At 41.6% G+C, this 22,879-nt stretch overlaps 1 protein-coding gene across 1 annotated transcript in view; it reads right to left on the bottom strand.

Annotated features, from left to right (window-relative positions):
• Window positions 1–22,408, bottom strand: part of nfixa (nuclear factor I/Xa) — a 177,179-nt gene extending 154,771 nt beyond the window's left edge. Inside the window, exons 1-2 of the mRNA XM_086034392.1 lie at window positions 22,114–22,408; window positions 19,645–19,714 (exon numbers count right to left, since the gene is read on the bottom strand). Coding sequence (XP_085890518.1) covers window positions 19,645–19,714; window positions 22,114–22,193 — 150 coding nt within the window. The 5' untranslated portion in view covers window positions 22,194–22,408. The remainder of the gene's footprint in view (window positions 1–19,644; window positions 19,715–22,113) is intronic.
• Window positions 22,409–22,879: the final 471 nt, after the last annotated feature.

The raw sequence follows: 22,879 nt of genomic DNA, 5'->3' as shown, positions 1-22,879 counted from the left end.
AAATTCTTGCCTGATGATAAAAATTGCTATTATTCATAATGGGAAAGGGGAATAAAAAGACTGAAACAAAACGGCCCAAATGAATATTCATGACTTTGTCCCCTCCCTTCCTGCACCCGCCTTCTCCTCCTGCTGCTCCTCACTTCCTCTCCCCTCCATTGGGTGGCAACACTTGGTCGGGCACATGGTGAGACAGCTGTTGCAGGGCAACTTGGGCATCTGCGGTGCTAAGCAGAGAAGACGACATCATGTGGGTGCATGTGTGTGTCGGGGGCGGGGGGCGTGGGGGGGGGGGCAGTGGAAGGAGGGGGCTTCATACGGCATCAAGGATGAGTTTGCTGCCTTCTACCGCATTTGACCTCTGTGTGTGTCAGGCTTGAAAGGGTCCGAAACAGTCCAAGATAGTTGGATCTACGGTCCGCAAGCAACTGAGGGGTTTCATTCGGAGGCTCTACAGCAAAAGTTTGAATACGGAACAGTTTAAACTCATGTTTAACTTTTACTTTTAAAGTTTAAAGTTAGTGCAATTACTCACAGGGCCCTATTCTTATAGACAGGTGCTGGTTGGTAGGTGACCATCCAAAATTAAAGGAAAAAAAAAAAATCTGATCTTTTTCAGCTGTGAATTACCGGTATGGACCGAATTTCTGATCAGTTGATCAAATCGGGACAACTCTACTTAGAAAATGGTAATAATGACAATAATGGAAAAAAAAAAAAAAAACCGCAATTGAAGGTTGGCAACATACAGTATTTTTGTATTTTCTTCTGTCTTATCATCATGAGAGGGAAAGCCAAAAATGTTCTTTACAATGTGTTCTGAACCCAATCGTCTAAACATGACATTCTGATTAATATTACGTTTGTGAAATATGAATTGAGCAGCAAAATTCACCCGTCTTTATCCATCTCAGGGGGCGGCCATTTTGCCACTTGCTGTCACAGTGCCAAAGGGCTCAGGTAATAACCAATCAAAATTGAACCTGTTTTCTAGGTTTGGTCATGAGAGGTTAGAAAGCTGATTTTTTTTTTTTTTGTGTCTTTTTTAATAAGTCTTTTTCTGTTTGAGGAACACTGTTATAGAGGCTAAAGAGGGAATTTCTTCAGCGTTCACCCATGAGTAACATGGGTAACAAGCTATGATGCCATAACAACAACATAAGGATAGAGCGCCCCAATCGGTCGGCGCCTTTAACAGCCAAACACTTGCTTACACACCTTAATTCATTCACACACTCCTCCACCCTCTGCATTTTCGGGCATTTTCCCAGGGTTATTATCCAGCGCCAGGTGCCCCAGCCCCTCACTCCCATCCATCTCCTCCTCTCCATCCCTTGCCATTTCGGTCCCCCTCAAAGCGCCAGCACAGCCCCACCTCGTGGTGCCAAGGTGGGCAGCCTCTGCCTTGGCTTTGCCGAGGCCTTCTGGTGTCCCAGATAGCTGTGACAGTGTGTGTGTTTGTGCGCGCGTGTGCGCGCGTGTGTGTGTGTGTTTGCGAACACTAGTCCAGCTCGGAGCAGACCAAGCCAGCCCTTTAAACTGTGTCGAGGCTCCAGATGCTCGGAGAGACTTGGATTAACACAGGCGTTTGTATGCAGACACACATGCGCAAACACACACGCTTCTTCCGTATAATGTGTCATGCCTCGTGTTGTCCTACCATGTAACGTGTCCACGCGTGAAAGTGTGAAACAGAGGGTGAAGGAGCGCATGAAGGCTTGGGAAGAAGTTTACCATTCACATCATGACATTATCACAATTCTGGATCGGAAATATAAGGGATAGAACAAAGGTTGTCACCGATTCAATGGCAGAGATGCCAGCCGGCAGCCTCAGAGGGCAAATTTGGATTCCAACTACAAGGAAGGGGACCTAAGAGACATGACACACACACACCCCAGTGGACGCGCACAAGGCCTTTAGCTGCATGCCACAACCCTGAGGGCATGAGGGGGCATGAATATCCAGAGAATTCACACGCACACACTCAGCATGTGACATCACTGTGACAGATTGCGTCGAGTGACCAAAGTACACAAAATACGCAGACCTCACTCGACCAAAGCCAAACTATTATGAAGAAAAAAGTTAAAAAAAAAAAAAAAAAAGTTTTTTTAAAGTTTGCGTTGAATCGTTTATTTATCGAATTTTTGTTTGTTTACTTGCAAATTACGAAGCAAAACTCATTAGTGAGTGCTTGAGCAAAGACCACCACCATGGCCAATTTGTCAACTAAAGTACCAAGCGGCAAAGTTTTTCTGGGCTCATGCCTCACCTGCTCCACAATGTTCAGTGTGAATACTTTTGGTGTAATCCAGCATAAAATAAACAAAAACCCCCCAAAAAAAGGTTCTATCGCTCTCTAACGAGGCACTTGAGCAGAGATTGCCGCCAAGATACAATTGTTAGCAAAATTCCCCCCAAAAAAATCCCAGATCTGCGATCTTATCTGGATCTGCACCAAAACTGAATTCAATTAAATTTAATTCAAACTTGTCCCATTCCCCACCCCTCTAAAAGGTTTAGTGTTAAGTACTTATCTTTTTAGTGATTGTTCAGATAAAACCCTGGCGCCGCACATGAATCCAGATCCGCAGTCAAAAGTTATTTTTCTTCAGTTAGTAATGAGCAAGTAGTTTTCACATTATCCTGTACACAAACAATAGTAATCAATATAACACAGTCCTCGCCCAAGGCCAAACACCTGTGTGAAGTCGGGCAGGGGTTCCAAGTCACCAGGCCGTGGAGCATTTGGTACCATGCCGCACAAAATGAATGAACTTTTTCCATTTAGATTTATACGCCCATTATTTCATTTTTGAGAAATGACAGCTTGTGTCCAGGTAACCACTTTTCCCCCGTTTGATTGCAAATAGGTTGAATAGTTGATCCGTGATTCATTCAATCAAACAAACCAAATAAACAAGAGCACTCATCAGAGCATCGACCTCTGTCGAGGCCAAACACCTGTGTCCGGCAGGTGGAGTTTCTGCACTGATAAATGATACATTCAAAATTCCTGGATCTAAATTCTGGATCTGCATGAAATTTTTCTTCGCTCTACACCGAGTTGCGGTGTATTACTTTTCCAGTTAGGCTTGTACGAAGCACACATTCAGTCAGGCAGGCGGGCGGGCGGGCAGAGAGATGAGTTGGCTGAGAGAATAAATAACTAAAACCACATTGATAAAATCATTAATTCCTTCCTTGGGGCTTGGCGGAGGTAATAGGACGTGAATGATAACGCTGCAAGTCCCCCCGCAAACTAGCAAAGGCAACAGACTGCTAATTACAAGCATGCAAGCATGTGTCCAAGTGTGTGAAAAAGAGAATGAAAGTCTTCTCATGCTCTCTCTGCCTCGCTTTCTTGCTGGGAGTACTTGTGGTGCCAGTTATGGAGTGTTTGCCATAGCAGGGAGCTAGCTTGGCACGGTGCCCTAATATAGGCGAATTAAAAAGCACTAGACAGGCCCTTTTGTGGCACAGTGCGCCTGCTTTAATCTCCCCACGCCTCGGTAGGCACCCACAACACCAGGAGTGGGCACCGTGCCCACATGACCCCAGGCAATATGGAAATTGCCACCAAAAATCCTAACTAAGCACCGAGCCCTGTCCTAGGCGCACAGTGTACACAGCCAACGTGGACATGGGCACAACGGCACCGCCACAGTATGAGATGAAGTGTAACACCCCAAACTCTGGATGTGAACTCTTTAGAATTTAGAACATACTACATTATAAACACGATCAGGCTTTCTGAAACATGAGAGTAACTACTTCTCCCAGTGCCAACGCCTGTACACTATAGATTCATTAAACGCATAGGAAAATACTTTTGAAAAGGATGATTGCTAGCTAATTTTTTTTTAATTTTTTTTATTGTTCCTCTTATCTAATTCTTAAGATTGAGAATTTTGGTTTGTGGTTGGCTTTAAACTATAAACGCCATTGGACGTAGTGAATCTATAATCTGTGAGTCTCACTGAAAAATCGTGTTTTCGATTATGCCAATGTATTGAGATGGCCATATTAATCAAATGGTAGAATACTATATCTTGTGCTCGTCATATAAATGGAACTGTTTGAAAATTGTGTTGGTGTTGAAACAGACTGCATCGACTTAAAGAGGGAATTTGCAGTGTTCAAACTGCTAACAAGATTTGAATGTTGCCTCACTTGACTAATCACTTTCACTCCCCCAATTCTCTGACCAAAGCCATGGCCTTCACTAACGTTCACTACCGCGAGACTCTCAAACATGGCCATGCATAATGGCTCGTAATTATCAAAGTGCGTAGGTGTGATAAATGATATCAGCGAGCGCCTATTCAGCTTCAGTAAAATAGCAATGCTAGCAATACTGAGCTAGCATTAGCATTGTAAACAAGCCAATACTAGCTATAGCGGCTACGTTGGTCACATGACTTACTTGTAGAAGATTGCTATAATACATATTACCAAGTCACCGGGCGAAATTTTAATCAAGAAATTAGAGACATAAGATGAGGCCAGAGTTTTTTTTAACAGATACATTTCCTAATGTTTATATAATTCATTCATGAAGGCCATTATTTTGAAAAAGCTAAATTAATACAAAGGGGGGGGTTTGCTGTTTTTATTCATTTTAAGAAACCACCACAGCAACCACCGCAGCAGATGTCAAGACTAGGGCCTGACCTTTATGAAAAATTTTACATATACATTGATTCCGATATTTGGCAGAAAAAAATACAGAATAATCAGGCGATTAATTTAATGCATAAAATAACTTATTTTTTGTTGTTTTTTGTTTTCTTGTCCAGAAATAGTCCAAATCAACACAAGCGGTTGTACAACTTCTTTTCAAAGAATACAGTGAAGTATAAAGAATTAAATCTAATACAACAGTGCTTTAAATAACATTTAGGATTACCTAGCGTTTTAGAAACACAACGTTTGCCGTCTTGTTCTAAAGGGACCATTTCATTCAACTGCGGTATATCAGTTTGAACACTGGGGGCACTACGTAATGATGTACATGACTTTATGAAGTGAATAAAAAAAAAAATTGACATTCTTCAGAATACTACACCGACCAAACCTGAATGTCCATTAATTAAAAGGCCCACACTTAATGAAGCTAGCTGCTAAAGTTAGCGCGTTCTGCGCGTGTTGTCTACATTTGAGCTGTAAGCCGTGTATCTCTTTGGCAGGGGTTGCATACAGAGTCGGGCTCATCCAAAGTTGCTGTGTTACTCTCTTTGAAGTGGAGGTGAGTGGAATGGCTGTCATGAGGTCATCCATCAGCACTAATGAAACTGGCAGCGCCTGACACTGTCTCACTGGGCAGCGCCACTGGCGCCGCAAGCTAACTCAAGGAGAAACAGAGTAATTTCATTACGTGGTGAAGGGTATACACTCGCTCACTACTAAACAGACTCACAAACCCAAGCAAGTTGAAACTCGCAGGTAAGCACACACCATCTTTTTCAGTGATAGGGCATTTGACTTGTGTGCAGGCTTGTGCAAGCTGCCCGAAAAGTGAAGAGATGTTGGCACAACACTTTCAGATGCACAGTGCTAGGCGCAATGTGTTTGGGGAACTTTTTTTTTTTTTTTTTTTTTTAATTCACTGAAGGCACTATTAGCAAGCTGGTTCACAATGTTCCTTAAAACAAAGACGCAATTTTGGCGGCGAGACAGAACGCGCTCCCAATCGCTCTGCCTTTCCCCAGTTTCCCTCCTCTTTCTCTCTCCTTGTCCACTTGTCTCCCCATCGGTTTCACTTAATAAGCTTCAAAGGTTTCTGGGCAACTAAAAAAAAAAAAAAAAAAAAAAAAGAAAAGAAAAAAGAAAAAGTTACCATGGCATCTTTTTGGCACGGGACATCTTCCGCCTTGCTGAGGATATGGGGTTGCCATGACATCAATGGGCATCCTATAAAGCATACAATGAATGTGTGTGTGTGCGTGTGTGTGTGTGCTAGACATCTTGAGCCAACCTCAGCTGAACGCTTAGACATTGGTAGCACACCCACCCACAGTAGCAACACCAGTGAGTTCCATTATGTCGTCCAAACAACAACACACTCAGTAGGATTTGGTTGCTGTCAATCTGATTCAATATTGGCAATGATAACATATATTTAAATGTTGAGTTGCTTATAACTCCAATGGCACACATAGCAATAATGATTCAAGCAATTAAAAAGGATTATACTCCACTGCTAAAGTAAACAGTACGGCATGCAATAACATTGTGTTTGTTTGACTTGAACGCACCTCAAATCCAAAGTGCTACAGCTTTAAATTTGGACCAACATTTTCGCTTTTTGCGCGTGTGCGTGCGTGCGAGCGCGTGTTTACATTAATCACTCAGCAGAACAAAAGAGGTGGAATTAAACAGAAATCATTGTACTATAATAAGACTTTTATGTAACTATAAAGGACAGTGCTGTTTTGTTTTATGTACAGAATGTGACAACCACCCCTGCACTCTAGCATTTTAATTTTATGTAGTGTTTATTTTAATTATTGCCTTTTGTGGGGGTTTTTTTGTTTTGTTTTGCAATTTCTCTATTTAAAAATGTATGTACTGTATTGTGTTTGTTTTTTCATTTTGTTTCTGCTGCATTCTTTTTGTGGATTTTATTACTTTTAAAGTTGTTTGCTGGTGTACGATACAAACAGTGCAAGTTCCATTTTCTCTTGACGGATAATAAGGAGCTTACATTTTAAAATGTATTGTGTATGCTAAACTATATTATTGTCTTCTCACGTGTGTGTCTTAAATAATGCTTGGCCGACTTGCTTTACTAGACATAGAGTGAGAAACAAACTCTTTGGGTGTTAAACATGCTTGGTCTGCGATAATGTTGACTCAAAATATCAGACTAATTCGTTGACTTTTCCCTGAAATCCATAAGTCAAACATTTACTTTTCTACTTTCAATCATACCGCAAATTCTAACAATCAAGCATCCCTTCATGATGTTTGTGAGATAACCATGCATAAATAACTTGAAGACAGAAACAAGAAAGAGCTGTCTTTTTATGTGCATTCAATCAGCCAATGGAATGAACACAGCTTCTAGCGGCCTCTAGTGGCAATAAGTCATATTGATATATCTCAGGACCGTGAGCTGAATGAATAAAATGAAGTTTGAATGCACATTATTTCAACAGTTTTCATATATATTGGACTATTTAGGCTCAAAGACATCTACCCCTGAAATGAAAGAAAGAAAACATGCTCATAATACAGTTTTCAATATCAATAAAGCACATTATTTTGTGTATATTGCAATGTACATTTATGCATAAATTGAAGGGGGGAATCATTCCAAATGATTGTGCGTCGTCCTTTGAGTACGTGTCATGGCGACGGCGCTCACTGATCAGCTAGTGGACTTTCTCCTAGGCCTCGTGACCCTTCCGAGCTAGCAAGCAGGAATGCAGATCATCCGGGGCCGTGCCAAAATGTGCCTCAGCGGCCAAAACACAAGCCACCGTCCAGCGTGGCTCTATGGAATCAGCCAGCACAACACAAAAAAAAAAAAAAAAATCTCTCTCGTATTAGTCACCCGGGGAGCCAAATGAGTTAACCATCTTGCCAAATTTTGGAACCAACTTTTTGCGCTACATTCCCTCAACAATGTGAAGTGTTCTATATTAAGTGATTGGTCCCTAAGTTGCAGAGATAATGTGTAATTCTCTATTCATATATATATATATATATATATATATATATATATATATATATATATATATATATATATAAGATGAGGCCGTATCATTTGCCTCCCTGGGCTTGAGAGCATACAGTAAGTTTAATGGTTCTTATTATTACCCAATCTGACTGCTGGGAGCCTGCACAATAAAAATGCTTGTTTTTGTGTTCATTTGTTTATACTTGCCTGAGGAACTTCACCACTACACGAGCCAAGAGTACAAGGCGGGGAAAACAACAACTTTTCCTTTCTAGCCCCTTTACAGCCAAAGTAGACTTATTATGTTAATGATGGCAGCATTCCCAACGTGGAATTAGGACTTTGAGCTCCGAAAACGTTCCTGAATCCCAAACATGGCAACATGCTAGTGGAAGTTAGTCCAAGCTGGTAGACAGAAACGCAAATGGAAGCCCGTCGAAAATGATAGTCCGACCGGCCTTATAGATGATTACTATTTGCTCCGGCCCGATAAAAGGTCGGATACACGGACGAAATTTTCTGAAAATGCCCAATTCTGGTGATAGACGCCCACAATGTACCTTACCAGGCATTCTTATTTCTGACACTATCCAGAGGGACCTTGGTTTGCAACGGAGCCAAAACCCAAATTTGCACATTAGCGCTGTAGTCTAGCCTAAGTGAACTTTCGCCTCAGGTTACTTGCGCGAGTTTGATCGTGGGAGTTGTGTACACACAAACTGAATCTAAATTTGCATCAGATATAACCGGAGAAGAGAAGGGGCAACCGACAGTTGTAAAAAACTAACAAGTTCTGCTCAGCAACTCCAAGATGTAGTGAAGGGGTGCAAGGATTAAATCGATTAATCGACAACATTGATTATCAAATGAATCTATAATTATGTTTGATAATACTATAATCGTTTATATACCTAATTTAATTCAAAATTGTCCAAATGCTCAGAATTTCAGTTTCTCAATAGTAAATATTATCCAATTTCTCTAGTCCTCCATGAAAGTGGACTAATCTTTGTCCTCAATCAAAATAAAACATTTGCTTTGACTTTGGAAAGCAATGATCCGCATTTTCGCCTATTTTCTGACATGTTAAAGACCATTAACTGAGTCACAATCAATTTATTTTTGTGCATTTCCTGCACGTTCAATCTTAAATGTCATGTTTCTGAATAAAGCTATGGAAATTAAAATCCCCAACCCTCAAGTCTCTGTACTAAGGCATATGTTTCGAACATGAACCAATTAAAAGTGTAATAGGCTCACAAAAAAGCCTAAAACTAAAAAAAAATAACGGATGGACGTCTTGATCTTGTGGGGTTTAGGGTGTGAGGGAATGTTTTATCATTTCTTAACAGCCATGAACTTGAGAATCGTCACCGCCACACCTGAGCTGTTAAACTCCCAATAGTTAACCCCTCACAACTCTCCGCTTTGTTCTTGGTGTTCGTCACTATTCGCAACGCGGCCTCTGTGCCCCTCGTGTTGTCTTAGTGAAACAATGGCGTGCAAATCTCCCAATCTCCTTAATGTTCTCTAAGCTAATGAGAGCAGCAGGGATATTAAGCAGATTGTGGCGCATTTACGGTCTACCAGTGGAGACACAGCCACGAGCTACTTCAGCACTTCTGGGCTCTCCTCAGCCCTCCCGCCCTCACCGCCATTAAAAAAAAAAAAAAAAAAAAAAATCTAATTTTACCCATTATTTTTTTTTTTAAACTCTGATCCTATCGGCCTGCTTGCGTAGATTATGATTTGGCATGAGGAAGAGAAGTAATTAAATCATGCTGCTACTGCAAGGGTGCGCGCTGCTGAGATTGGGAGGAGGACGTACGATTGTGTGCGCGCGCGCGCGCGCGCGCGGCTGTGTTATACTGCGAAAGAGAAGAAAATGGCATGATAACAAGCCAAGTTAATAAAGGGAAACAATTAGGACATAAAAACCTTGATTTGGCCCGAAGATTTTAATGCTCTTGTCGATGTTAATGAAATCCCATTGACTATCTGCTTCATGAGCGCGCACACCCACACACACACACACACACGCACACACACTATCATTGCTTCCCTCAGGCTCTCCTGACAGGTGTGGCTCCCACACACAGACACACATAGATAAACATTCAAAACACACACATAACACACAAACTAGGCCCTACGGGGTATTCTTGCTATCCTGTGACTGCACAATGAACACTTTGTACACCCTCCCGCCTCTCCAGTCCCAGCCCTTTACCATCAGCCGCCGCCCCCCCCCCCACCCCCTCCCGCCCAGCTTCCAGCACATCCCTCCTTTAAATGGGAGATTATGCAAATGAGTTCACACCACCCCAACAAACACAGACACGCACATATAAGTGATGTGCATTGAGTAAAACCTATAGAGCGTCTATGGGAGTCAGTGCATGAATGTACGTGTTCACACAGAGACGGAAGTGTCCTTATAGGCGGTCAACACACCAGGTGTTGGACGTCTCTCCCATCAGTAAAAGCATTCAGGACTTGCGCTCGGTTTTATTCTTAATAGGCGCGTTTTTGTAAAGTTAAGCGAATGGGGTCATATGCACCAAAAAAAAAGTAACCGGTAATAACTAACTAGTGGACCTGAAGCATGAGTCTCTTCAAGTGGGCCAATATTCATATACCGGTATATATATATATATATATATTTTTTTTACTCTTTAGGAGTACCCTAATAAGGCTAGGCAAAAAAAAAAAGCGAGTCAAAACAAGCTCAAGTTGCCTGTTTAACAAGTCTGTGTGTGTGCGCATCACACACAAAAAGTGAACGTCAGTCTGACAAAGGGAAGAAAACGACATGCCTCTTGGACATCGCTGGTGATAAGCTGCCAAGGAAAATCTGAGACTCTGATGTTGTAAAATCACTACGAATTACGGGTGTTCAATAGCACTTTTTTTTCAGAGCGATACCAGTGTGAGTACTAAACTCTTGAGGACTCACTGATACCGATACCAAGTAACCAATACTACTAGTACTTCCGATACACAAAATTGGTATGAAACCAAAGTCGGATCATTTCAAAGCAAGCCTCGTATGTTTATTTCTGACAAAAGGCAGAAAAGTCACTCTGCAATAGAGAATTTGAATTCAAAGTGAAACACAAACAACTCACTCTAATTGAGGGCTCATTTGTAATAAATGAGCAAAAGTGCAAAATGAAACTGACAATTCCCCGAGTTTTAGTCTTCGTACAAAATAAATTGAAGCGCAAAATAATACAGCTTCACCATCCAGAGGGAAAAAAATACCTTTCATATTCCAAAATATAGGTGCATACAAGTACAATTCAAGTACGCAACAGGTGAGTCTAGCAGTCTGTATAATACACACGAGTAAGTAAAAGCGCTTGCGTTGCCTCTACTGCATTGAGCAGGAAAAATAGACCTTATTAATTCACTGAATAATAACATAATTTTATTTTCAAGTATATGCATGAAACACCGTAATGGAGAAAGTCATCATACCAACCACAGAGAGTTATCAACTATACGTATAACTTTTGCGAGCAACACACTAATAATTGCATTCATATAGACATACATACACTTATAGAAATGGCATATTATTGTCGCATTTGACAGGACTGACATGAATGCAGTTGACTTGGAAACAACATCCCGTCAGCCATGCACGCCATTTATTTCCTGAGAGTAGAACGGCCACAAGAGGGCGCCCTAAGTGTCAGCGAATGGTGTCGGCAGCCGTCAGTATTAGTCGATAACTTGAAGTAAGAACAAACTAATTGTATTGTAATATTTAATCCCAATAAAACACTCATCACAATTGCAAGACATCATGGCGTTATCTAGCATTGTTACTTTGTATCAGCGAGTATTGAAATGGAAATATCTGTATATGAACTCTGTTTGGAAAAAAATAACAAAAAAAAAAAACGGCACTGGTGCATCCCTAATTTGAATGAACGATTTAAAACAACCGTTGGAAAATAATCCCCAAAAGTGTGGTCCTAGAGTGACGTGGACGGTTCAAAGCAAGCGCAAGCAAACCTTAACAACAATATTACCTCTATCAAACAGGAAATTTTTACGCCTCCTTTTCAGAGAGGATATCTGTCTTCTGTCTTTTGGACTTCAAACAGAAAGATAGTCCCATGGGAGATTAGTCGGATAAGCAAAGGTTTTGCCTCCTGTTCAACCAGTGGTGACTCTGGAAAGAAAAATAAACCTCAGCTCTTTGGTGCATACTGTTCTACTGAGATACTACTGATAATATGAGATACGACAATGCTTAAGCTTTAACATCTTCTGTTTGACATTGCCTGTCTTGATGTCTTTTCAACCAACCCAAAGAGGTTTGTAAATGCTTTGAATCAAATCTCGTCATGCACACCAAAGAGAGATGTGCGGTATCTTGACCGTGAAGCGCAACGCTAATGAAAAAGTTTACGCCTTTAAAATGTATTCCTGACATAAATGTCTAAGTAAAAGATCGACTTCTATCGTTAGCGGCTAACTGCGAGCACACTAGGTCAACTGGCAAGTTTCTATTGTCATTGCCACTTGTTGCTTTATTGAGTTTACATTTTATGCCGGTTACTTTTTATTTGAGCTTTTTTTCCCATGTGCGTGTGACCGTAGTATCTGTGACTGAATGCATGTGACTTTAAAAGATAAGGCCCGGGAGTCAGCAAATGACAGTGTGGAATTGTTATCGTTATTATTTTCCTACCTTTATTCAATGAAGAGATTTAAAGTGTACCCGGGGGCTGTGTCTGTCCTTCTACGGGTGGAGGGATTACAATTCGTTCTAAGTGTCGGTGGTATTAAACTAGCTAACAACGTGTACTTAACTGTGGCCCTGCAATTGTGTAAAGTCAGTTATGCCTTTCAATAGGCACATTGCACTTTTAACTTTTTTTTTACGGGGGGGGGGAACTGAAAATGATGCCAAACTTTGGACATTCTCTGTCTTTTATAAACTCTTTCCTCCTGACTCCGGCTTATTGCACTGCAGTGACAATACGTATGGAAATAATAACCACATATATATATATATATATATAAAAAAAAAATGCAATATAGTGAATAATCACGATATAGGCCATATTATAATCACGAGAGAGTAGTCCATATATTTTTGCACGAATATAGATCAATCGAAATATGAGTCATTAAAAAAACAAGGTCTGGCATGACAAATATAAACTAAAATAAAAAGTTGAACTCTACTGTAATGTCATTTTGAGAACATTTATTGTGCGGATCTCAAAAGTCCAAATCAAAACTCAGGACAGTATTGTGAAAACAAATCGCATTTGGAATATTAGATGCATTCAATATACGATGCATCCATTTTCGGAATCGCTTATCGCATACGTGGAAACTTTGAATAATTCATTTCCAAGGTGATAACTAAATATTCTCCGTTTCATAAGCCCATCGATAAAATGGTATGTGTGCGCTACGAGTTTCCCCCTGGGGGAGGTAATAACCTGTGGCACAACTGTGCCAAAAATCACAAAAGCCGCGTCTCGGCTCAAGTGTCTCATTAAAGCTCAGACGACTGATGAAAAGAAAGTAAAACTGCTGTAGTGGGTCTGAATATTATTTGTGTGAAGTGTTTTGTTCCTGATACTTAAAGTTTAAATGCCTGTTTAATAAAGGGGACTTATTAAAAGGATCTCCAGTTGGTTTTTTTTGTTGTTGTTTTTTTTGTGGGGTAAATTTTACAAGACTACATGACGGAGGCAGATTAGTACTTACTTTGATTTTGTATTTTTTTATTTATATGATTTAAGGTAGGAAGCTGGATAGAGACACACGCACGCACGCGCACACGCACGCGCACACTCGGACACACAGTGCAGTACACAAGTACAAACAGCAGTTGGGGTTGGGGGGGGGGTCAGGCCAGGACACAGGTTAGCACGAGGTTAAAGCCTCATACACATGAGGAAAAACAGCAGAAACAGATTTAAGAGAGCGCCACATGCCAAGAGTGCCATCTGTTTGCGTTCGCCCTCACTCGCCACTTCCATCCCTCGCCACGTCGCGCGACATCTTTGTCTCCCTTTCCCAGATCCCCCGCTTGAAAAAAACAGAAAAAAAACCCCCAAAAAAACAACACTATTTATTATTTGTTTGCCTAATAAATGAAGACGGCATAGCTAGCGAGGGGGAGGGGGGAGGACGGGATAAGATAAAGTCCAAATCTGGCAAGCGTCTCAAGTGTAATGACACCTCCCTTCTCTATGGAAAAGCATCCCCCTTTTGTCTTCACTTGCATGGGAGAGCTTTCTCTTTACTGTTTTGTTCCCAGAAAAAGCCATGGAACATTTGCCAACATTTTTAAGAGCTGCGAAAAGCAGGATTTTTCTCTCCCTCTCTCCCTACTTCTTTTTTTTTTTTTTTTTTTTTTTTTTTTTTTTTTTTAAGTCTTCCACCTCGCAGGTGTTTCTTTTTAAGGCGTGCTCCACAATGCCAAGCTCGTCTTGGCTCGTCTTGAATGCCACGGGCCTCTTGGGGGGTGGGGGAGGAGGTGTAGAAAAAGAAGAGGTTGCAGAAATCTTATTGATTAGCAGTTGTCGCTTCGCTTTGCTTCATCTCACTCTCTCACTCTCATCGACACTTTTTAAGTGTTGATAAGGCCAGGAGAAGGATGTGCCAAGAGTAAAAAAAAAAAAAAAAAAAAAAAGCTCTTGTCTTCAAAGTGACTGGACTCCAAAGTGAGAATGAAAAGCTGCATTTACCCTTCCAAGATGACTCTTTCTTGGCTAAAAGAAGGTTATGTGTCAAAAACTCATAAAATGCCGTCTAATTTCTCTCAACTGATTCATGAAGCAGCAAGAGCGCAAATGAAAAAAAAAAAAAAGAATAATCCATCTTGTCTCATTCGGTGCTGCTCTGATTAGTATTCTGCGGGTAATTGACACAATTGCAGCCAAGGCTCTGCTTCATTAATGTGCAGACAGATTGCTGCTCGTTAGAGCCACCATGTGTTTGCAAACACAAACAGCAGTCATGTTGCTGAGAGCGGAGTCCTGTCGAGCACATTAAGGATCAATCAAAAGTCGTGTCAAAGCTACACAAGGTATATACCGCTATAAATCGCTTTGTTTTCCAATGTTCAATATTCATTCCTTAATTGGTTCCATCCTCTAATTTCAGGAACTTTTTCGCACATTTCTGCACCTTGATCAAATAAGTCTTGAGCAAACATTCACACCTACGGACAATTTAGAATCACCAAAGAAGCTAACACGCATGTTTTGGGAACATGGGAGGAAGACGGAGTACCTGGGGAAAACCCACGAGTGGATAGGGAGAACACGCCGACCCCGCCCGTGCCGAGATTTGAACTCGGTACCTCTCAACTGCGAGGCAGACGCGCCAAGCACAACCACGGAGGAGTTCGCAACTTGGCTGCGACCGGCAGATGTTCCGTTGATTCAATCAACTCCTATGAGCCCTGTTTCTGTGCCCAGTGTAAGTCTAACTCTTGTCACATTTAGGAATGAAATATGATGACATCCGCAGAGCTCAGATTCTGTCTGCCTGCGCCTTGAGCAAGTCCACCAAAATCGCGTCGCACCACCCCGCGCCACAAGTTAGACCTGCTCCGAGTCGGTCTGAGGTCTAGCCAACTTTCAGTCACCAAACTGTCAGCTAAATTCCAAAACACGGTCAACTAGAGTTGCCCCGACACGAAAATCGAGATGCGCTGTCGATCAAAATAGAGCCCGATGCTGTCTACAGTAAAGGGCACGAGTAGCGTTAAAATAAAAAATAAAAAAATAAAAAAGTTTTTTTTCTCAAAAGCACACCCATAAACTGAAGAGGACAAACAGGTTTAATCTAAATCGATTGCGTTTTATTATAAAATCATTTAGATCACTTATGTCAAACTCAAGGCCCGGGGGCCACATCCGGCCCGCGGCATTATTTTATGTGGCCCGCGAAGGCAAATCATGCGTGTTGACTTGACATGTTTCTTTCAAATTGTCGTCACTTTTTATATTACATATGAGATATTGCAAGCATTTCTTCAACTATTTACTGGCTTGTGATTTCAAAACTAGTTGCAACGGCCCTCCGAGGCACACCATGATGTGGCCCGCGACAAAAAATGTGTTTGACACCCCTGATTTAGATTTTTGGAGAAACGTCTTCTTTGATCTAATTTCCGTTTTGTTTGAAAATGTCCATGTATGATTGCTTCTGTTCTCTTGTTTAGCTACCAACTGCTGTATTGCCTTCCTGGTTTTTGTTTCCCGATAAGCTTGTTGAACAAATCCCAGAATTTAAAAAAATATATTTTAACATGAGCGATTGGCCGAAGTGCAGCGACGCTGAAGAAGCACGGGACAAGGCGGAAGGAGGGATGGAGGTTTGGAAGGGGAGTGGCGGATTTTTGGGGGCGATGCGCAGGGATGAGGATGAAAAGAAGCGGGAAAAAAGTACCATCTGTTTTCTGGGAACGGGAAGATTAAAAAAAAAAAAAAAAAAAGTGAGAATGGCTCAGATGCGGAGGAGAGTGAGTGTGAGGAGCACGGGGGAGGAAAGGAGGAATGGCAGAGAGGTGAGGGAGGGACGAGAGAGGGCGGAGATGGAGTGGGGGGGGGGGGGACAGATGGGGCACGGGAAGATGTGAGGATGGGTGAGGAGAAAAGAGCGGAGGTCTGGCATTGGCATGAGCGCACTGGGCACCGGCTCTCATCAGGAGGGGACATGACTCGACATGCCGGCTCATCCCAGCTGGGTCAATGTGCCGCGCTGCCATGTTGTTCTGGCACGCACGCACGCACACACACACACGCACGCGCAGGCGCGCAAACCGACAAACAAATCTCCAGCTTGCTCTCTCTCATCCTCGGCCTGCTATCTAGACACACACACGAGCTCCCCCGCCCCCCCCCCCCCCCCCCCCCCCAAAAAAAATGCCACGCTCTTGGCCCGCGCCGAAACAGGCCACGGTGGCCGACTAATGGAAACGCCAAACCCGTTACTCTAACGCCGGGCGACAAGGGCACCTTGGGCTGCAGATGTTCCTGCTGATGACAGATGGAGGCTGGCGCAGCCAGGGGACAGAGAGTCCGGGCCCGCGCCAGCTCCGTGCCACCTGCACCCCTCCTCTGTACCCCAAAAACACACACACTCGCTCAGTCAGCCTATCTCATTTCAACATTGCAGCATCACTGGCCTCTTCTCTCAATCTTCCGCTTTTACACGCACTGGCACACGCTTCTTGACTCTGAGAGGTTGGCAAGGACGTGACACGTCCATTGCTATGGATCGCTGGCGTTTTATGTGAAGCGGTACCAGGGACACTGCGGAACTGTCCTTTACTGTCGCACGTGTTTTGATTACTTCTAACATCGCCTCCGACAAGACTGCGTTAAACTGCAAGGACAACATAAAAAGCCACATGATGAAATGCAATTTTACCTGGCAACCAAAGCGGAGAGATAATGGTTCCCGGTCACGTTGCACACTCCGCGCGGCCACTTGTTGCTAGGCAGAATTCGCGAAACACACTGATTTGTGCCTTCGAAAATATTGGCAGTCTTAACACGTTTGTCTGTTTGATTGACAAACCGGAATTGGCAGGAAACTACTCCAAGAACAACACTATCAAAAGATGATGAGACAACATACTATAGTTTTACTTTACTAACCACTTTTTTTGCTATTAAATCACTGCTAAATTGTGGTCACATTTGGAACAATTTTTTTTTTTTTTTTAATAAACAGAAATCTAGATAATTCAGGGTCAAGCTGAGGCCAACATAACCCATTCATTAAAGTAAAGTTTGAAGTAACATTTTAACTACTTTGTATCAGTGCTACCAATAAGATGTAAACGCAATAAAACTCATTACATTTGCTGACAAACGCATAATGCACAGCGTCTCATTTTTTTACATCCTCGATGGTCGCGCAAGTGTAAAATGTAAATTCGAAACAAAACACTATATATGACAGGAATGGGCAAAAGCATGACAAAAAAATAAGTAAGGTTAGGTTTACACTGCAGCCAAATGCGGCCCAGATTGGATTTTTTTTGCCCATATGCGACCTCCATCTGATTTTTTTTTTATGACAGTCCGAACGGCTCAATTCAGATTTTTTTCAAATGCCTCCAGGGCTGCTTTCATATATGGTCGAATCGAATACGCATCCTTTTTTTTTTTTTTTTTGCAATGCAACCGCAGTCTGAACCGCCAGCTCACAAACATCCGACATTGTCGTCATCCGGACCAGAGCCCAAAATGCAGTCCGCACTGGCGGAGCTAAAGTGCTGGCAGCGGGAATCTGCAAAGTTGTTTTGATGAACAGCATTGACTTCATATTTTACTTTAATTTAATCCAACTTGAAACATCACGCATCAAGTGGACAATTATGGCGATAGTAGTTCTGACCGATTCATTTTTTCATTTTTATGACGTGAAGTAGTGATTTTTTTTTTTTTTTTTTTTTTTGTAATTGTAATTATGACTCTACAACAGCATTAAAGTAGGTTAGTGACAGACTATGGAGACTTTAGTAGCCTACAAATTTGTTAGCTGTAAACCGAACCCCCTGTAGTTAGATTGACCAATAATAATTCCACAGGGCAAATAAAAGTATACTGGGGAGGGGGGGGGGCATCAGCATCTGGTGGCCTGGAGAAGCTACTGTTCCATCTGCCCTTAATGCATAGTGGCTACTTGTACGAATCCTGTTAGCAATAACGCGAGTGTAATTCCGCACGGCGTTATATGATGCGTTATTGCGCTGCTGAATAAGTTAGCAACGTCTGCTGTCTACTCATTTTGTGTTGCCGAGTAACATCAGACAAAATGAGTGTAAATCAGATGAAAATTGGCCATTTGACTAACTGTGGTCCATTAACATTTGCACGACCGTTGATTAATGTTCCAATAAATAATCGAGAGGAAGAGCGGCGTCAAATTCAACTTCATCTCATGATGATTGGATGATTCCAGATGAGCTACAGCATGATGGCGGCTGTGTAACGACGCCATCTATCTTCGGGGGAGCGGTGACAGGCGTCTGGAGCCGATTCGCCACCCTGGCTCGCAAAGCGAAGCCCACCCGCATAATTTGCTGCGCGCCGCGAGCCGCCAGATTACCAAAGTGCGCTCAGATGTCATTTTGGTGATGGTGATGGTGGTGATCACCCAAACGCCCCCCCCCCCCACCACCGCATCCCCCACCCATGCAAGCAAGGTCACCAATGTTGTGTCTGTATTTTTTTTTCCCCCCGATGTGATAAAATGTCAAAGCCAAGTTGTCCTGTTTAATATTTGTCAAAACAAAATCTGCAGACGTATGAAGAAAATACAGAGTTCACGTCAAAGTCATTTGTTTTGTGATCCGACTGCACAAAGGTGATTTTTTTTTTTTTTTTCTGCGCTGCCGCCGCGCTTGTCACATTCCGAGAAATAAAAGCAAACTTTCATACACTTTTATAAATGTGAGCAGATGTGGCGGTATAAGTTATGTCCAGATGTGAGCCCTTCTCACTATCACAATTTATGGACTTGGTGATTAATCTATGAATGTTTATTTTGACGGAGAGGGTCTTTTGTGTGGGAGACGTGCATGTATGATCAAAATTGAATTTTTTTTTTTTTTTTAAAAGGTTGGGTGAATTTTATTGTGGTTGCAGCTATTTTTAATGTCCTCCATATGGCTGCCTTTTCTATCCTGAACACCAGGAGGGACATATCAATTTTTATAACGTCCTCAGAGAACTGTATTAAATTCATGGAAAACATATGATGTTTATTATTACATATGATGGGCATATGTGGGCTAAATGTTTTTGAGATTTATTTTTTATTTTTTTTTACAACAGTTCCTTTGAGGTTGTATTCTTGTTGCTTTTGTTCACATTCACATGTGCATATGTAGTTACACATTTTATTGCATAGTATTCTTGTCGTATATAGTTGGAACTGCATGTATTGATACATACGTTTTTCTGCTTTTCCTTCTGGAAAAAAATCGCGTAGTCCAAAGTCAGCCACGATACGTCACCCTCAACTCTAAAAGAAATGGATGGATGAATGCATTAAAAGGAAGTCAAGTCAACAATTTTCTTGACAGTAATATGTTCCATAGGGCACCACAAGTCGAAACGCAATATTCTAATTCATATTGTGTTTGTGGAATATGAATTCAGAAGCAAAAGTCACCCGTTTTTATCCATGATTCTTACGCATTGCTACTCCCCAATTTGTTAGTGTAAAGCCTGAATTTGCACGTCATCCAAAAACCATGTGTGGCATGTCATTTTGAACCCCCAACCCCTCCTGCCTAACAAAACAAAACAATTATCTCTCCCCTCATTAGGGCCTGGCTTGGCATCCTCCCCTCACCCTCTCGAACTGCGCTCTTTCTCCTGCAGGCCCTCTCCTTTGCTCACCGCTGTGACAAGAAGTGTCTCTTAAGTGCATGTGAAACGTGCGCTCGTTTTTAGTCTTCATGATTCTTTCAAAGAGTCACGGAATGCCACGCACCCAGAAAACGGAAAGGAAGGCAATGGGGGGGGGGGGGGGGGGGAGACAAAGTGTTGATGGCATGTAGCAGTGCAACCTGCTTGTTATGTTGATGTGACCGGGCAGGTGGGGGGGGGGGGAAATTGAGGTGGGCGGCGCGTCAGGGGGGCAGGGGGGGGTGTAGGGCAGGATTCCCCGTGCCAGCTCTTAATTACTTTAATTGGACTCATTAGCTAAGTGAGCATGAGAGACATCACCTGCAAGGCACCTGTCATAGCAACATATCGTCATCATTGTCCCATATCATCGTCATCATCACCCACCGCCTGCTGCCACGAAGCAGCAACAATCCATGCACACACACACACACACACACACACACACACAAAATGGTGGGGACTGAATACAAAACTCAGGGCCAGCTTCGCAACTTTTTGGCTGAAAAGGATTTAATAAAAACTTTACCAGAGGAGGTTTCAGGTTCGTCCCGTTCAAAATACTCAAAACATTCATTCGGAATAGGAGGACTTTATTTACTGTCAATAATCTCTACTTAGACAATGAGAGTTCTGAAGCTCAAAGAGAAAAAAAAAGAGAACTTGTTCAGGGAAGTAACAGATTTTTTTTTTCCTGAGTGGGACAAGTACAGTCAAGACAAGACAATAACATGTTTTCAATTTGCCCTAAAATTAGATCAGACTTTGGCAAAATATTCCCAAATAGATTTTGAACTTTTTGTTTGTTTGTTTGCTATTCTTTAATTGGATGGTCTGCATTCAAAATATTTGAGCATTATAATAAATAGATTTAAAATGCAATCGATGTTTTGGTGAAGGCCTAAATTAAAATTTAGCCTTTATACTCGCGAGCAACCCACATGTGTTGCGGTTTCCCGCCAAGTCAGAGGGTGTCGCTACAGCTGATATTAGCTAGGAGACCACAGGGTGGAATTTCCTCTGCCTTTTCTGGCCAATTCCGGTCGCCGTGTTTACAACGACAACAATGGATATCGTACCTGCTAGAACAACGGAACCTGGATGACAAGACGATGCATTTAATTGTACTGTGGAATTGATCAGGAAGGTGGCCGGCGAAGGTGGTACGTGCGTGTGTTGTCGTCTTTACACACGTATAAGTGACATAACAACCACGCCGCTGCCAAACTAGTTTGCTTCGCAGCACCAATAAGCTGCGTGGTGTGGTTCCTCTCCTCCGTGGTGACAAATAAATTACCCTTATTAAAGAAACGAGTCGGGTAAAACTACGTTATCGCAGCATGTGACAAAACGGACCAATCACGAGAGAGTAGAGAGTACGTACGTGCAGCAACAATTTCTGGCGCGTGCACTGCATGTATTGCAGACATTTCGCAGACATGCTGCGCACAGTGCGCAGCACAACGTGTCGGTCACGTGATGCAAAAGCTATTAGTGGTTCATGTTAAAATGACGCCTAAAACGTTGCCTTGTACAGTTAATAAAGTTCATATGATGGTGACAGTTTTAGCCTTGCAAAGATTATTTCCATTTCCATAACTTCCTATGAGGGAACACATCTTTTACATCTGAACAAATCAGAGAGTGACTGTCCAGAAATGGATTCCCCTAAACTTTTGAAGTTCCATCTTCATGGCTGATGTCGCACAAGCACACAAAATGATGGATTAATATGGATTACATTTGATTTATGAACAAATAAATTTAATCACCCACACTGTCACAAAGTGTATAGTCCATTCTGGACATTTAACTGCGTTATTTCAAATAACGTACCATTATTTTGGCACCCAACGGTAAAATCATTAAAAAAAAAAAGTCATAATGTAGCACATTTAAGGACATGTCAAAATGACATGTACACTGTACATTGTACAATATATATGTTTAAAATATTTTAATTATAAAATTAATTCGACTTGTATTTATGGCTATACTTCACATTCTTACCTGTTTAACAGTTTCTCTTTGTCTTCGTGGTCGCCAATCGACTTCATTGCTTCCGTTATGTTTGAATTGGTTGACTGCATTCTTGGGAAAATTGATCATTTCGAATGGATATTCCATCCATTTTCATCAGAGTGAATCTAAAACCGTTCTTTCAGGTTTGTGTATGTTTTTCCACTTTCAAAACTCGCCTAATATGTGTATGAAGTGTACTGACGATGAATAAATACAATCAATCCGTGCAGAACAAAACTCTCCATTTTCATGACTAGGATGAAAACCTCGACATTTTGTTAATTTGCGCCACCTGGCGGAAAAAGAAGACAGGAAATTGGAATACATGAAAACGGATGTGACGTCAGTAAAGACGTGTTAAAACGTCAACAGGTATCCCACATGAGAAGATAAATAAATTAAAACAATATATATACATATATATATATATATATACATATATATATATATGTATATATATATATATATATTTTTTTTTTCCTATGGAAAGTCCATACAGTTTGTATTATTTAATTATCCTGTGACAAATTACATGTTTTTAAATCATTTGTCTCCTTAATGCCTTAATTAACAATATTTCAATAAATCAATCCAATTTTATTTACATAGCACTTTATATACATAGTTGAGTGAAAGAGAAAATGTAAGAGTTTTCCTTTTGAAAATAGTGTATAAAAATAGATACACTCAGCTTGTTGTCTGATGCTTCAGTGAAATCCTTGTTTCCCCCTCAGATGTGGCAAAAGAGCCACAC

This window comes from Filicampus tigris, chromosome 6, assembly GCF_054856515.1.
Source record: "Filicampus tigris isolate MCC_2025a chromosome 6, RoL_Ftig_1.0, whole genome shotgun sequence".
In the NCBI taxonomy this organism is placed as follows: Eukaryota; Metazoa; Chordata; class Actinopteri; order Syngnathiformes; family Syngnathidae; genus Filicampus; species Filicampus tigris.
This window is presented reverse-complemented; position numbering and strand designations above follow the sequence as displayed.